This window comes from Pleuronectes platessa, chromosome 2 (genome assembly GCF_947347685.1).
Source record: "Pleuronectes platessa chromosome 2, fPlePla1.1, whole genome shotgun sequence".
Taxonomy (NCBI): domain Eukaryota; kingdom Metazoa; phylum Chordata; class Actinopteri; order Pleuronectiformes; family Pleuronectidae; genus Pleuronectes; species Pleuronectes platessa.
Window position 1 is genome coordinate 12,833,080 of NC_070627.1, and position 16,422 is coordinate 12,849,501.

The window sequence follows — 16,422 nt, forward strand, 5'->3', positions numbered from 1 at the left end:
ATTGATTGGCTATAATAACAGGTTAGGTATAAGTAACTAAAGACATTTACTTGAAGATTGTATTTAAATACTGTACTTGTACTTGACACACTGGCAATTTGCTTGTGTATTTACATTTTAATTACATTTCAGAGAGATGCATCTTTTGCTGCATAGTAGCTGTCCCTGTTTATTTGCAGGGTTATATTTGATTAGCAAAATAAGAGCTTATGAAATGTATTAGATTATACCATACTAATAATGCAGGAAAGGGTTACTGCATGTGACAGGAGTTTTACTTAAATTAGCCATGTAACACGTTGACACAGTTAAACAGGGATCTACACTGTGAGTCACTGCGAGTGGGCAACTATCAAACGAGATCTAAAAAAATATCAGATCTTTATTTTATTTATTTGACACTAAATATGGTCAAAACTTATGACTCGTACTTTGTCTTCCATTATAACGTTGCTTCTCTCACATGAAATAGATGAATATTTGTGAGAACCGCAGTCACGTAAACACATGTTGTTTGGGAAAACATGACGAATCATCCCACAGTAAAAAAAAGAAAAGAAAAGACAAAATAATATACATCGCCGAATAGAAAAAAGCATTCATGCACATTTGTTAAAACACAATCCCTTCCTGTGAGCAAGTCACACGAACATCAAAGCGACTGAGCTTAAACCACAACAACATCCGGTAAACAATCACATAAAACACACATAAAAATAAAAGGCGGTTTTTCTTCTCTTATCTTTTTCTTGTCTCTCTTTTTTTTTTTTTTAACCGACTCGACATGGACACACATCCGTCTCGGAGCGCGTGCTACAGGGAAGCGAAGTTAGCTTTCATTTCGCAAACATACACACACAAGAACACACGCACACGATACGTGTTGAGAGAGGGAGAGGTAGAGGTAGAGGTAGAGAGAGAGAGAGAGGACAGCCTGCTGCGGTACAGCCTGTTCCCTCCCCCGGCCTGGCTCGGCACGGAACGGGTTACAGGTCAGGGTGTCTATTGGAACACAGTGTTCTCATCAACAGCGGCAGCGGTACAAGCTACAGTACAGCCGGAACATTGTGTTACTTTGTGGCCGCTTTCCAAGACCTGCCCTCGATGTTACACTGAACACCCTCCTCCCACTACGATACTCTCTAGTCTCCCCCCCCCCCTCTCTCTCTCCCCCTCGCTCTATTCTCTCTCTTCCTCCACTGTGTCATTTGGAAGTCTGAGCCCCACGCAGCCACTTCACCGGCACGTCCAAAAAGACAGCACCGGGATCAAGGTGGTGGAGGAGGAGGTGGAGGTGAGGAGAGAGAGAGAGAGCGAGAGAGAGAGGGGAGGGAGGGACAGAAGAAGAAGAGGAGGAGGAGGAGGAAGAGGATAGAGAGAGAGAGAGAGAAGGGAGAGAGACAACAGATCCACGTAGGGAAGCACATGGACAGAACATTTAGTTCCCGGGATGTGAGATGAGAGAGAGCCGGGTCTTGAACTGAACAGTCGCGGGTGAAGCAGCAGCAGCACGGAGGCTGAGAGAAGAAGAAGAGCAAGAAGAACAAGAAGAAGAACAAGAAGAAGAAGGAGAAGAAGAAGAAGAAGAAGAAGAAGAAGAAGGGGCGCACGTGAGTGTAACACACGTTTTATCTGCACATCTTTTATTATTCTCCTGACTTGATGGAGGAGTTGGTGAGGACACGAGGCTCCGCGGGGGATTTGTGAATTTAATTTAATGCTTGTTATAAATATAGATCAGAAAAAAGATTTAAATAAGAGCGTAGTTAAAGTAGCGTTGTAAGAACGATTTAACATGTGTTTTTATTTTTTGTAAGTGAATGTGTCCTGTGGAAGTTGTTCGCCTTTCAGATAGAGGATGGTGTTGGGGGCATTTAAGGTTACAGCTGTGTCCCACAGGGCTGTTGAAATAAGGGTTGATAAGAGTGTGTGTGTGTGTGTGTTTGTGTGTGTGTGTGTGTGTGTGTGTGTGTGTGTGTGCGTGTGTGTGCGTGTGTGTGTGTGTGTGTGTGTGTGTGTGTGTGTGTGTGTGTGCGTGTGTGTGTGTGGTACTTGGCTGTGGCTCCTGGTGGCGCTGGATGATGATGACTAGGACACCGGTTTACATCCAGAATCCCCTGAGGCTTAGGTGTATCTTCATAAAATTACAGGCTGCATCACACACAGCTCCTCGGAATCTGTAACTCCACGTCGCTCTGTGACGATTCTTGCTCATTTCGAAAAGCCCTTTCGTCACAGGATGGATAATTGTAGCCTCCCAACAACATGAAATATGTGGGTGCCATCGTGGGCTTGGAGGTTTGGATGCTGAGGTTGACTTTTGGTCTCCTGACCGCCGCGCTTGGGTTCAGACTGAGTCCCTGAGGTGAATTCGAACCGCTCCGGGAGTGTGTTCGATGTCAGGGAAACAAGTTACTGGTCCGAATGCGTCAACATGGAGCGGAAAGGATGACCACCTCCTGTTGTCGTCGCTTGCTTTACCAGTAATAATCAATAACACAACTTAAGTTCTCTTCACTGCCTCCTTTTTAATGCCCTCTGATACATTTGTCACAAAAAGAACCCCCCCCCCCCCCCCCCCCCGCTCAGTCTCAGACAATGCTGTGCCTCAGGATGTCAGTCAGTCAGGATGGTTGGTCGGGTCGTGCACAGTGTGTTCTCAAATGTTCACATGTATGAATCAGCAGCGGAACGAGGACGTGAGGCAGTAAATGTGCACAGGCACACTGGGCTCAGTCTGTGGAAGTGGTCTTCGGCCTCATTGTGCTCTGTTCCTGCGTTTCCCTGCAGGGTAACTGAGTTTAGGTACATGTTGCCCACATGCCGTCTTATCTGTGCTGTAACTCTCTGCACACGCTTTCCCCCTCTTTTATTGTGTTAATGGAAATACATCCGCCGTGAGGGCAAGGCAAGAGGACAAATTGGGAAATTGTCTAAATGAGTTTACTTTTGATTATATGACTTTATTCACGGTGGTAATTTGTCTCAGTATGGCTCCACTTGCTTTCTTGACTTGTGTTGATTGTAAATGTATTGCTATGGTTACCTTGACTATTTGAAATATGCGTTTTCATCCCAAAAATGTAAGCTGTGTCGTACGTGAAGGGGTCAGATTGGTAAACACCATCAGGCTTTGCCAGCGGGGAACTGTGAATAGAAGGAACATTGTGTTCAGACACACTCACAAGTACGCACGCACGCACGCACACACAAACACACACACACACACACACAAATGCATACACACGCACAGCGAATTACATCTTAAATGAAATCCATGAAATTCTACAGACACAGGACAAGGTGTATAAGCACAGAGGAGACGGACATTTTGTCCTGACTTGTGTTTGAGAGTCCAGTAAACGAACACTTGGTCTTTGTGAGTGATAGGAAATTGAAGAAGCAGGAAAGATTGTGCGTCTTTCATTAAGATAAATCTTTATGGGTTTTAACCCGTGGGTTAAGGCACATGGCTTCAGCTCTAGCTGTTCCCAGGACCTGACCGAGAAAACGACTTAAAACGGTTTCTCTATCGATGTTCAGTACGATGAGCTTATTGCCAAAGATGGTGCATCTCAGGCCGAGCTCTGCGGTTGAATGTTCATATAGATACATACAGGCTCTTTACGAACTCAGTCTCCTCGGCAGAATGTCCTAAAATTTGCACATGGTCATCAACACCATCTGGGATGTTCTGAGAGTCCGATCGGATCGCAGAGGGAAGCATATTGAAAAGAGAAGCAGGTAATGAGAGCTGCCGTTGTCCTCCGTCAGAATGCTGGCCCCCGTGAGCAAAGTTTATAACCTTAAACTATCTCTGTTGAAATATTAAGTGGCCACAGGAGTGCTGTCTGATCAGCACAACCGGTCCTCTCGCTCACGTTCCTTATCAGAATTAATGCAAATGTCAATATGATTCAAAACATTTTTAAGAGATCAATACAACAAAGAAAGTATTCGTACTCTTCTCTAATTAGGGTTAATGTAACATTATGTCCAGGGGATGTTGCTGGAATTAAAGTGTGGTCAAAATCTTTGCATTTTGGCATCATGGAAATCTTTATTCATAAAGTAAGTTTGGACACACAGACAACACAACACAAACTAAGCTTTTATGCAAATTTCGTCACTGGTACACTTTTTTGTCCCTGGACATAATTTTGAAATGAGGGTTGGTTTGTTTTGGGCTTGAAACCTTTGAAGCTAATGAAGTGAAGATCTAAAACACTTGTTTCTAGCCCATCTATATCTCATCATAAGTGATAGATTTGAATTCATATTACTCCATAACCTCGGCCTAACATTAGCAACATCCTGACACGCTTCCAGAACAGCTGTGATATGATGCCATGTGAGCGAGTGCTAACGTCTCAGCTGTTACGCACATTAATAATCACCAAAGAGCATTTGCCAATTGCTTAACGCAGCAAACCTTTTGATTGTCTGCGGACGGAATCATTCTGCCAGGGCAGACTTGATAGCGCCTGCAGCCACGTTTACAGAGAGAGCAGAAATGTGTGTCGACACATATTGCGGCTGCAATGCAGAGAGGTAAGGTTCAGCAGCTGTAGCACCAACAGGTCATAACTTTTTAACTGCTCTGGCACAGTTGCACGTGACACATGAATGTGTGAGATGGCAAACAGCATCTGTCTGTCAGTATGGAGCAATAGAACTGTCGTGGAGCAAGAGCTGCCATTGAATGTTTGGCTAGGTTGCAAACTTGTTTGTGTTCTTTTATTAGTAAATCCTTGATCAAAATTTGACTCTAAATGTTGAGCTTTTTTTTGTTTTTTTTTTCTAAATCAGGCAAAGCTCCTGCAGAGACTTTAGGTTTTTGTCTAAAAAGAACATTCGTTCTTTAAAAATTAAGGTATTCAAAATGAAAGGAAAACTACATCAGGGATCTATCAGCAGTACTTTAGCGACAACTATATAACAATCACTATCTTTCTGTCTTTAATGAATGGTCAGATTGATAATACTGTTTACCTTTTTCTAAGTTTTGATAGTTCAGTATTTTAATTAACATTAACATCAGAGTTTTGGGTTTCTTTTGTGGCACTAAATGGGGCCAATGACATTTCTGACGTTAGGTTGTAAACACTAACACACACACACACCCACACAAACACACACACACACAGACACACACACACACACGTGGTGCAGACGCTGCTCCTGGGAGTATTATTAACAATGGACTCGGAGCAGGCTCTGCTGGACAATCTATTTGACAACACCAACAAAATGCTCTTTTTCAGCATCATGTATTGTAAATTAACTTTTCATATCAGCGCATATAGGAACATCATATAAGTCGATGTATCTGTGATACTTGATAGAATGAAGGGTATCATATTGGCACTGAAATGAACCATTTAAGCTTCAGTCTATTCACCTGTCTGGTATATTTAACCTGAGTATGTGTATTGAAACTGTCAAATGTCAAAATATGGTTTCAAATTCCTGCTCAAATAATGTCTTTATTTCTTTGTCTTATTATGACATTGTCTTGAAGACATAGAAATGGAAATAGAAAAGGAATGATTCAGTTTGCGTCTTTTTTTTTATATGTGAGAATTAATTTGAGAATTAATTAGCAGAGAATTGGGAAAGTGCGAGAAATAATTTTTGACTGAATTCTTCGATATACATGAGGGGATTTTTCACCTATTTGTGGATGACAATCTGTCGCGGAAGAAGAAAACTGTGAGAAAGGATCATAAGTTATGGATGTGAAGGCCGTAATACTATCAAAAAAACCTCTATTAATATTCAGTAACACAGGCTGACAGAGCCCGAGATGACAACATATCCACACGACATCACCAGACGACATGAAGCGTGATATTAACTCATTATATCACCGCTGAATTGAAGGGTCGTGATCAAATCTTTTCATCGTCTTCTTCACAAACACTGAGAGACACGAAGAGGATCTTTTTGTAATGGAGCAGCTTCATAAGCACAGTGTGAGCGCGGTCCAGCCCAAACCATCCCGTCTATACGCTGCTCTAACTCATGTTAAAATGTCAATTTTATTCATTTAAAAATGCGCCTGCAAAACAAACAGTGAAGATATTAATATGAGATTGTTTCTTAGTTTGCTCTATTAAAAAACAAGATGCCATTTATAATAGGTCCATAAAGTAATAATCTTGAACAAACTGTTCCTCCAAGAATAAAGCACGTTAGAAAGAAAAAAAACGACAAGTAAGCAACCGCAGCCGCCGCTGCCTTTGACTTAGATCTACAGTTATGTAATCACTTCATCTGTGGAGCTGTGATACCGTCGGGCGATATCACAGCCACACTCCAAAGTACAAAAGAAATCCACGTTAATGTGGATCCAGCAGAATAAAAACAGTATATGTACCTTCAGTTCAATACAAGAATTTAGAGCATGTGTCCTTAAATAGCAACGGGTTATATAATGTGAAGAAAAAGTCACATTCACTGGGCAGATATGCAAATCTTGTATTGATACATTTTCCATATTGATCCTGATTTTCCAGCTCAGCTCCACTGGTTAAATTTATTTCACGTATTATAATCTCCTCCAAGGTTTTCACCCGTCTGTTTGTTTGTTTGTGAACAAGAATACACATAGATAACGGCCAGCTATTGTAAAGGATGGATTACCATGAAACTTGGTGGAAGGATGTGGAAATGCTTCAGGACAAACCAATGAAATCTCGCTGCAGATTCGGATCAGGGATTGAATCCATGATTTTTTTTTTTCTTATTCATGGATTTTAATGAAATTTAAGAGAACTGATATTTGAGTGTGTGCAATTTGCTAAGTTTATTTTGAGGAGACCATGGCAGGTGATGCATTGCTTGTCATTCTTGTTTTCGTTGTTTTAAGTTTGTTCTCAAAGGAAAACCGGAATCATCATGATGTGGTATTACTAAGGCTCATGTCACTGACACATAGATGTGTGTTCACACTTTTTGTTGCAGTGTTATCGTGTAACGCCCCAGTGCAGAAATGACCACTGATCAGGATTTACCTATGGATGCCCAGTCAGCCACAGCCATATTTGCGGCAAAGGGCATCGATATAACACCCAACAAAGACCAAGGAGTCATCAAGGTATTTAACCCTACATGTGTATCGTCCCTACACATGACTTACACATGATTCTTTTATGCCTTTTGTTGCTGGTTGCTGTTTCTTTTATTTTCTCTGTGAAAATGCTGGAATTTCGTCTTGTTACGCAGGTCGTGAAGCGTCCAGGATTAAATGGAAACCAACCGATGATTGGAGACAGAGTGACTGTACACTACACTGGAAAGCTGCTCACAGGGAAGAAGTTTGACTGCAGTCGAGATCGTAAAGAACCTTTTTGCTTCAATCTGGGAAAAGGTGAGTTCATGCATGACTGTCAAACCTGGTGATGTGTTAATGCTGCCTCTTAAGGGAATAGCTGGGTATTTTGGAAACATCCTCATTTTGAGAATTGACCCCACTCTCTTGATTGTTAAGTCAAAAACGAACATCTGGTACTTTGAAGCCCTTTTCAAATGAGTTGCGGTGTCTGTGGCACTCGGGTTTCAATGTGTTTTATGTCAAATAGCACGTTTGCCAGACATAAAGAAGTGGAGCAATGGCTACAGGCTACAGCAACTAGGAGTATATAGTGTATACAAACCTATGATGCATCCAATAAAAGTTTCTGATGCTGTTGCAGGTTGGCATTTGTACAGTATTTTGGGTAGGCTATAGAGGTATTATACTATATATTCACAACCTAGATAATGAACTGAAAAAGGTTCCTCTCTGCAGGTTTAAATATCATTTGTCTAATATGTACATAGTTATGGAAACACGCCCCTTCATCTTGTTTCCATACTTTATGCTAAGCTAGGCCACCTGGCTGTTGGCTTCAGCATCTTAACAGAATCGTGACTTGCCACCAGAAAGAACATTCCCCAAAATGTTTGACTATCCTTTAAAACCATTTCTGTATTTCTCTCCCTTTCCTCGACAAATATTCATACATTCAAATTTCAAACTTGGCCGGTGTGTTGTTAAGGAGTCAAGGGATCCCAATGTTGACTGAGTTACCAGTTATTGTTCTCATCGTACTTGTTTTTTTCTTTTTAATTTATAATCTCACAGGACAAGTCCTCAAGGCGTGGGACATCAGTGTGCTGTCCATGCAGGAAGGAGAGGTGTGCACGTTACTGTGTAAACCAGAATACGCGTATGGATCTTCAGGAAGTCCCAACAAAATCCCTCGCAACTCCCTCATAGTGTTCGAGGTAGGTGTGGCATGGCAGCTGGCCTTTTGTGCCACAGATTTAGGGCTGTGTGCCAGACAGAGTTTTGTGTTTGTCTCAACAGTTGGTTTGGAGTTCGATTCCGTTTTTTTCTCAGTCCTCTTGGTGAACGATCTGCTTCTGCTCCACAAGTTAAACCCCTTGTAAACTCTTTGTCATAACAATGTACTATTATTTATTGTATCAACAGCTTATATTAGCAGGTGTTCAGTGTTGAGTGTGATCATTCATCATGTATTGAATGTTGGGTAACAATAACTACTCTTATTTAGCATTTTTAAGCAGTATATGTTTGTTCTGAGAAACACGCATTCTAATATAGTCTTTATTAAGGGATAATTTTATACCTTTATAATTGGAGACAAATGTATAAATAGATAATTAATAACAACACATGTCTTCAAAGAAAATATTATTATTTTTATTACTATTATTTGTTCCATTGGGAGGGACTAGCATTAAAAACTTTGTTGAAACCTACTTTAATTTGAATTCTAAAACAGCGGCTGAGTTTCCAAAGTTATCTGATTCACCAAACTGAATGTGGCAAGAGGTGCATTCACTGGTTTATTATTTATAAATCTATAAATAAATGCACAAGACCACTTAATTGAATGCTGCAGTGATAATCAACATAGTCCTGGGTTTGAATATTTCTGCCAGCATAAATAACATATAGCTTAGCTTTCAACATGTTGCAGTAGTTATACTAATGGCGAACTACTAATGGTAGACTGATGGCGAACTGCCAGAGTGGATTAAGATGTTTTTCAAAGCCACTTAAGGGGAAATAAAAGGGATACAATTGATGTTTAGTGGTTAGATAGGAGAGAGGGATCTGATTATCTTAGCTGACTAATACATTATGTTTGTTTGCCCTATGTTGTTTGTGCCTGGTTCATCCGTATTGAATCTTCATTAATCATTATGTCTTTTTTTTATCGTGTGTGATGACTCCCACTTGTTTGTTTTTCAGTCTTGTGTAGAATAATGATTTAATAACTTCTTTCAACTAAAACAGATGGAGCTGCTCAAGTTCGAAGGAGAGAAGCTCACGGATGACGGCGGCATCATTAGAAGAATAAAGGTCAAAGGGGAGGGATACACAAATCCCAATGACGGAGCAACTGTAAAAGGTAACAGCCGTCTGTGCTTCGAGGACAGGTGTTGATTTTTGTGCCAGTTTTGCCAAACAACACCAGCAAGCTGAACGGTTTACGTCAGAAGTGAAACTGTGTCGTGATTTGTGCCGCGTGTCCCACAGTGCACCTGGAGGGGAGCTGTGCTGGTCGACTGTTTGACTGCAGGGACGTCACCTTCGTTGTCGGTGAGGCCGAAGATAAAGGCATTCCGCTGGGAGTCGACCGAGCCATGGACAAGATGCAGAGAGGAGAGTGCTGTGTACTTTACTTACAACCAAAGTGAGTCAATTAAAAGGAATCTTGAAATGTGATCGTTCTCACTTCTTTTGCTCTATCATGGCACTCCAAGTGAGCCAGTTACAGTAGGAAGACTTCTGAGCGAGTAGGCATATCGGTGGCGCTGCTAACACGACCCCGGAAGAATACAAACATGTCAGTTTGAAACAGAGGGGCCGTAAACGTAGAGGAAGCAGACTGAACTGAAAAGATGATGAAATCCGAGAGCTTTTGGCGATAAGGGCGGACGCCGATGTGGATGTGTTGTAAAGTAAAACACTGTGTTTTCCACAGCCTCCCGCATGCTCAACCCAGACGCCACAACTTGTCTGAACGCTCTTGATATTTTCCTGTTGGTATGAAAACCTTTAACTCGGGCCGTCGCCTGCTGTATTCTTCATATTTTGAAGGAAAACTCTTGAGAATGTCTGTACTTGAATTATCAAGAGCAAAATACATTAAACCAATAGAAACATCCTGTGTGATTGTTACTCGATATATATTGTTACATATTGCATTATTATATGATTAATATTGAGCAATGAAGGGATAGACATTTGGCAGTCGTGAATGATCTGAGCGCTTGGAGAAACACAAACACGTAGGACAAACCTGGGGTTGTTTTTCCCAGACCTCATCTTGTTTTTTCTCTAATTAAAGAAAACATTTAAATGAAATAATAAAGAGAGGGATTAGAATTTGTAAGAAACAATAACAAGACACAAAGTAGTGTCAAAACCACATCATAATTCCCTTAACCCCACCCAGAACAAACCTCCCCTTCATGCCCTCAGGCCAAACAATACAAAGCACTGGTGATAAGTACCAGGAATTCAAAGCAGTTGCAAACCCTGCCTCATGTTCATGACAGCACGTAGTCAGTGTACACAGAGACAAATCTCACAGTGGAAAATAAAGACACACTAACGACGAGGACAAACCATAATGCTTCTCCAGCTTAAAAGCATCTCCCTTCATCTCAATGGGAAATACTTCTTCCACTGCAAGTTCTGAAAGCAGTATACATTTTATTTCTAAAATGATGTGAAGTTTGAAGAAAACAACGCAGGTTTGTTTCTAAATGTTCTCGTGCTTTTACAGGTATGGATTTGGAACCGAAGGTAAATCCGAGTACAAAGTTGGACCAGACAAAGACCTTGTTTACGAAGTCTCCCTCAAAGAGTTTCAAAGTGTGAGCTCTCTTTCTACTTTTCATGGTTTGATTAATATATTATATAACATATATTATATTCAACATTTGTGTTATTTTGGGTAAATCTGCCTTAGACAAACAACTGTGTTTACTCACTTTGTGTGATTCTCACCTTTTTTTCCAAAAGGCTAAAGAATCCTGGGAAATGGATTTGATTGAAAAGCTGGATTTGGCTGTTGGAGTGAAGCATAAAGGAAATCAGTATTTTAAGGTATGTTTCCCACATGGATCATTTCAAAGCTCTGCCGGGGAAGTTGTGCTGTTGTTGCTGTTTGTCTCTCTGTCCTGCTGGATTATGTAAAAACTACAGAACACAATTGATTGAATCTTAGTTGAAGCGGGGCTTATGGGCCAAGGATAAAAATATTAAATTTTCCAGGAATCCGGAGAAAGGGGAAAATCCAGGAATTTGTTTTCACCTCCTTTAATAATTTGAGATGGGGTGTTTTTCACCATTTCCTAGAGAAAATGAAGGGCACTGATATTTATGATTTTTGGTAATTCTGTGCGGATCCAAACAGAATCAGGAATTATTGAATTTAAACGTGGTTTGACTAGGGGCCTGTTGGACCTTGGCAGAGGTCTGAGTGCCACGACAAAGGATTTTTCTTCTTGTTTATACTTTTCTAAGAGATCATTACCATCCTCTATCAGGCTGGGAGAATCTTCCAGGCCGTCATCCAGTACCAGCGCATTGTTTCCTGGCTGGAGATGGAGTGTGGTACTGGGATGGATCAGCAGAAGAAGATACAAGACATTATCGTGACGGCCCACCTTAATTTAGCATTGTGTTTCCTGCGGATGAAGGAGTTCTCCCAAGTAGTTGAGAATTGCAACAAGGTGAGAGCAGCATGCGCCTGGTGATTGTCCAAAAGGAAAGTGTCTCTTTGTAGCTGCTGTTCTTCTGCGTATTTGCATAACCAATCCCTGTGGGTGCTGTTGTTTTGTGTGGATTAGGTGATTGAGATTGAAGAGCACAACGAGAAAGCTCTGTACCGTCGTGGGGAGGCACGTCTCCACCGCAACGAGTTCAGCCTCGCTCTGGTAGACTTTCAGCTTGTGCTTCAATTCAACCCCTCGAATCGAGCGGCCCGGGCTCAGATTTCCATCTGTCAGCGCAAGATGAAGGAACATCACGAACAGGACAAGAAGACCTACGCTAACATGTTCCAGAAATTTGCTGAACGGGACGCCAAGGTCTGTAAAGTCACTTTTCTGACATGTTTTTTTTTTTTTCTCTTTTCTTTTTTTCACTGTAATTATTGGGAGTAATTAATGCTATTGCAACAAAGTCACGCACACAGGACTGATAGAGTCACTTATTTGTGGCCTTTTTAGGAAGTGGTTAGGTTTAAGTTCTCACCAAAACAGTTCTCATACTGTTTTATAATTTTATTTAACAAATTACTTTCTATCAAGGCCCCAGCATTATTTATCCTTATTAGAGGAAAACCATTTATTATGGTCGTCCTGAAGTGCAAATCAGAGAAAAACATAAGAACAACACAACAATTGTGTTTTCTTATTTGTTGTTGTGTTGTCTTATTTGCCTTTTTGTTTTATGATTATGGGGTTGTGTTATTTGATTTGCTGTTGTCTTTTCTGGTTTATTGTTGTCTTATCGCAGCTGGTTAAATAATTGCTTTAACATCTCTCAGTTAGTGTTGCACTGCATTGTCCTCCTGTGTATCACTGGGCTTTCTTTAGTGAAACACTTCTGACCTCTAGTTGTGATTGATATACTTTTTGACACAACATGTCACTAAAACAACTTATGGATATTACCATTCAATCATATGTATATATGTCCATTTTTTTAATTGATATGACTGAGGTCATACTTTAACTTTTTAATTGATTGAATATTTAAGTGTATTCTCATGAAGTTTCACGGGACATATGGACATTGATGATGGTGAACTTGTCTTTCATACAGACTGGGAAACCGAAGAGGAGGCGGAATGAAAGCACGAGGAGCATCAAGAACGGAGAAGTTGGAATCAAACGACGGCGGAGTAGTCAGGACTGCCCGTCGTTCCAGTGACACTTGAAAGGGGGAAAAGACAAGCCTCCTTTTGCTTTCCAAGCCCTGGCAGCAGAGGCAAGGACAAAGTCAAATAAAAGCCTCTAATCCAAACCTCTTTATCCCAAAATCCAGCGTCACCATTCCTGCATATAAAACAGAGTGTAAGCAGGAACATTTCCAAGCCAAACAGCATCTCTCCTGTCACATGGACTGTGCTACTGCCAGGACGCTCATCCCTGTGGATTTAGTGCAGCAGAATCAATGAATTAAGATCTGGTGAGCTCTTCTAGCCCCGTTAAAATATATCAAGTTTCTCCAGAAACACAGAGGAGTTCCACTTCCCTTGTCTTTAGGCTGTGTAGTGCTGAGATGTGCCTCGACAGTGTGTTTCTGATTCCAAAACTGCACTGTCAGACCTATATTTGGTATTAAGCCTTTTCTCGGGCAGCTGCATGCATGTGTCACAAGATGTTTGGGATTCAGACTTGAAACTTTGCAATTTTTTTTATTTTTTATGTGCACTATGTACTTTGGATATAAGGTGTTAAAACATCCCGATAGATCATTGGTGTGTTAAAGGAGAACACGATCAATTCTAAGATGTAAGAAAAGTAAATAACCATCAATGTTTTGCTTCGATATTGAGTATAGACATTCAAACAAGCCTGAAATAATTTAATGATGGGAAATACCGAAAAAGACAAATCAAGAACTTACCAAAATTAAAATCTCCTTCACCCAAGAACGTTCAATATCGTGAGAAATAAACTGAAATGTTCCTCCTCATGTTTCCAATCAGCAAACAGCAGAAGCAGAGACGAGTGACTGTAAAAGCACAAACTACTAACATATTTACTGTGTTTAGTAAGCGACTACATATAAAGGGTTAAATATTTTTTTATTGCCTATAAAAGAACTGTTGGAAAGATTATTTATAGAAAAACAATTCAAATTTAGCAGTTTGTTTTTGGGCAAGGACGAAGCATCGTGTCTGGCTTGAGTTAGACCACGGTTGTGCATGCACTAAAATAAGTTATTCATGAATACATGCATGATGGGCCATTATTCATTTGTTGTACCGTTATATTTTGTCTTTAAAACCCAGTAGGCAGTAAAAACAGCAGATGATAGACGTCTATTGGCATGATAACAGAAAAAACAAACATAATCTATATGGACTGATTACATTTTAAACTGAAGGCAGCTTAAAAATCCTCAATCTAAATAAAGCGCAACTGTCAAACTATATATATATATGCGCTGATCAATCAGCTAACAGCACAGCAATGATTGTCAGCGCCCACACACTTTGAATCAAACAAGTGAACGCATGCTGCTTTACCTTTACTGTCAGAAAAATGTATCATGGGATTCAATCTTACCTCGAAGAGAAGGCATTTGATCATGAAATCAGCCCCAACCCCACCGCTGTCACTGACAGGGCGGACCCACCGGTGTTGTCTGTGTGCGTGCAGGTGGGAGACGGACACACAAATCACAACTAAGATATAAAAAAGTTCTTTAAAATCTTCAGAACAACCGTTTTTCTTTCAGTCTTTCACAAATTTCACAATTTTCTTTCAACTCTGGTAATGTGATCAACTCCATAATTTCACATCAGTGCCGTTCTTTTGTTTTTGCCTCGGTCCCAGAAAAGGTGTCTCTTGATTTCACTGCATCTATTTTGTGTTTTATTTTTTTAAACGTGTGAATGTCAGTGGATAGTGGACAACGATGCACTTTGGTGACTGTAAAACCAACACTTATCTTTCATGAAAATGTCTGGATCAAATCCGGACAATAATCTCCAGATGTTTTATAATGATCGGTTGGTTCAGAATGAAAACCTTAGCTGTCTTAAATATTTTGTGTAAAATGTCAACCGTGTGTATGTGTGTGTGTTTAATATATACTGTTGTATGCTAGCAAGGTTTTTAAACTGCTTGTTGCTAAATGTTTTCAAGTACTGCTGGCTCTGAACATTCAAACATTTTGTACAGTGGAAATGAGCATGAAGTACTTTTTTCCTTAGGCGATTATACAGACTATTTATCCCCCTCTCTCGACTGCAGATAGATTTACAGGCCTCCTACTGCTACTTTCATCACTTTGTAAATTTCAGGAATATTTTTGGGGGGCTTTGACAACACCAAGCAGGAGAAAATGCAGCGGGTTCAACTGTAGCCTGACTGATGTGAGCTTGGTTTTATTAGAAAGTGAAGTGTTACTGTTTGTCATATCAAATGTTTTAAATGTATTCAAAAGATCATTGCCCTGTACAGCAAAGTGTGAGCGTTGTTTTAAACCAGCATTTATGCAAAAGAAATATTTTCAGACAACAAAACACAAGGTACCTTTGTTCATGTCTTCTTTATATAGTTTTTATTTTTTTGCACTTTGAAAGCATTAAATAAATGCAAGAGTTGCATTTAAAGAAGTATGTTATTATTCAAGTTACAGGCCACTATTTTACAGTAAAATATCTTCAGACATAGCTTTTGCCAAATACAGCTATATTGTCATTAAAATTGTTAAATATGAAAAAACACGAAGGAGTTTTTGAGAGAAAGATTGGAAATCTTAAATAAATTGAGTATGAGTTGAAGCGTAGACTAACAGAACTGCATTTTATAACGTCTATCCAATATATAATGGCCATTTTCTTAATTGCTTGATTTTACATTTCTTTCCTGAAATATCACATTTATTGGTCTAGATACATTTGTATTATAACAAATATAAATTAAAGCTGTATTCTTTCATCATTGTATTTTAATGGTACACATATTCCAACTTAAATACAAACTTTTTACTTTGCAGATCTTAAACATAGACAGTGTTCTCAATAAGGTGTAACACATTGATCCTCTCTTATGTGTACAAGTCAATCTAAGATGCAGATGCATGAAGTTTGGGGCGGCTGTGGCTGAGGGGTAGAGTGGTCGTCCTCCAACTAGAGGGGCGGTTCAATCCTCAGTCTTCCCAATCTGCATGCTGTCCTTGGGCAAGATACTGAACCCCTAAATGGCCCCTCATAGATGTTGAATGCATTAATTGTAAGTTGCTTTGGATAAAAGCGTTCGCAAAATGACATGTAATAATAAAAAAAAGTGTATTACTTTTCTAAAACCTGCAATAACATGCTATTGGCCACTTGGGGGCAGCTGGAACAAGGTGTGAACACACCAGTGACATAACATCACCTCTTAAGTTGATTAGTGGTCAAACAATATGTGGTTCAAGGCGAATACAGATGTTGATTAGTAATCAGGACAACCAATTGAAACCCGACATACATTTGCAGTAAGAATACAAATCTTGGTGTCAAAATTTAGAATAGAAATCTCAACAAAAACCTACCATGGACACCTCATTTATATTAATGGGGGATAAACTATATAATAATAACTGACAATAACACTAACACACAAAATGCATCCTCCAACAGGATTGTACAGTTAAATCAACAACTCTTA

At 40.0% G+C, this 16,422-nt stretch overlaps 1 protein-coding gene across 1 annotated transcript; it reads left to right on the top strand.

The window, feature by feature from the left end:
- Nucleotides 1-1,168: 1,168 nt before the first annotated feature.
- On the top strand, nucleotides 1,169-15,708 carry fkbp5 (FKBP prolyl isomerase 5). The gene is made up of 11 exons (XM_053445997.1): nucleotides 1,169-1,610; nucleotides 6,967-7,099; nucleotides 7,228-7,372; nucleotides 8,129-8,271; nucleotides 9,311-9,425; nucleotides 9,554-9,710; nucleotides 10,809-10,899; nucleotides 11,048-11,131; nucleotides 11,575-11,760; nucleotides 11,878-12,117; nucleotides 12,857-15,708. Exons 2-11 carry the CDS (start codon nucleotides 6,995-6,997, stop codon nucleotides 12,962-12,964), a joined length of 1,374 nt encoding a protein of 457 aa, XP_053301972.1. The 5' UTR covers nucleotides 1,169-1,610; nucleotides 6,967-6,994; the 3' UTR covers nucleotides 12,965-15,708.
- The last annotated feature ends 714 nt before the right edge of the window (nucleotides 15,709-16,422 follow it).

Excerpts from the sequence above, each read along its gene's own strand:
- fkbp5 (XM_053445997.1), top strand. The coding sequence starts at position 6,995 with ATGACCACTGATCAGGATTTACCTATGGATGCCCAGTCAGCCACAGCC. Across the intron at positions 10,900-11,047 it reads CCCTCAAAGAGTTTCAAAGT|GCTAAAGAATCCTGGGAAAT; the intron begins GTGAGCTCTCTT and ends TTTTTCCAAAAG. Across the intron at positions 12,118-12,856 it reads TTGCTGAACGGGACGCCAAG|ACTGGGAAACCGAAGAGGAG; the intron begins GTCTGTAAAGTC and ends TCTTTCATACAG.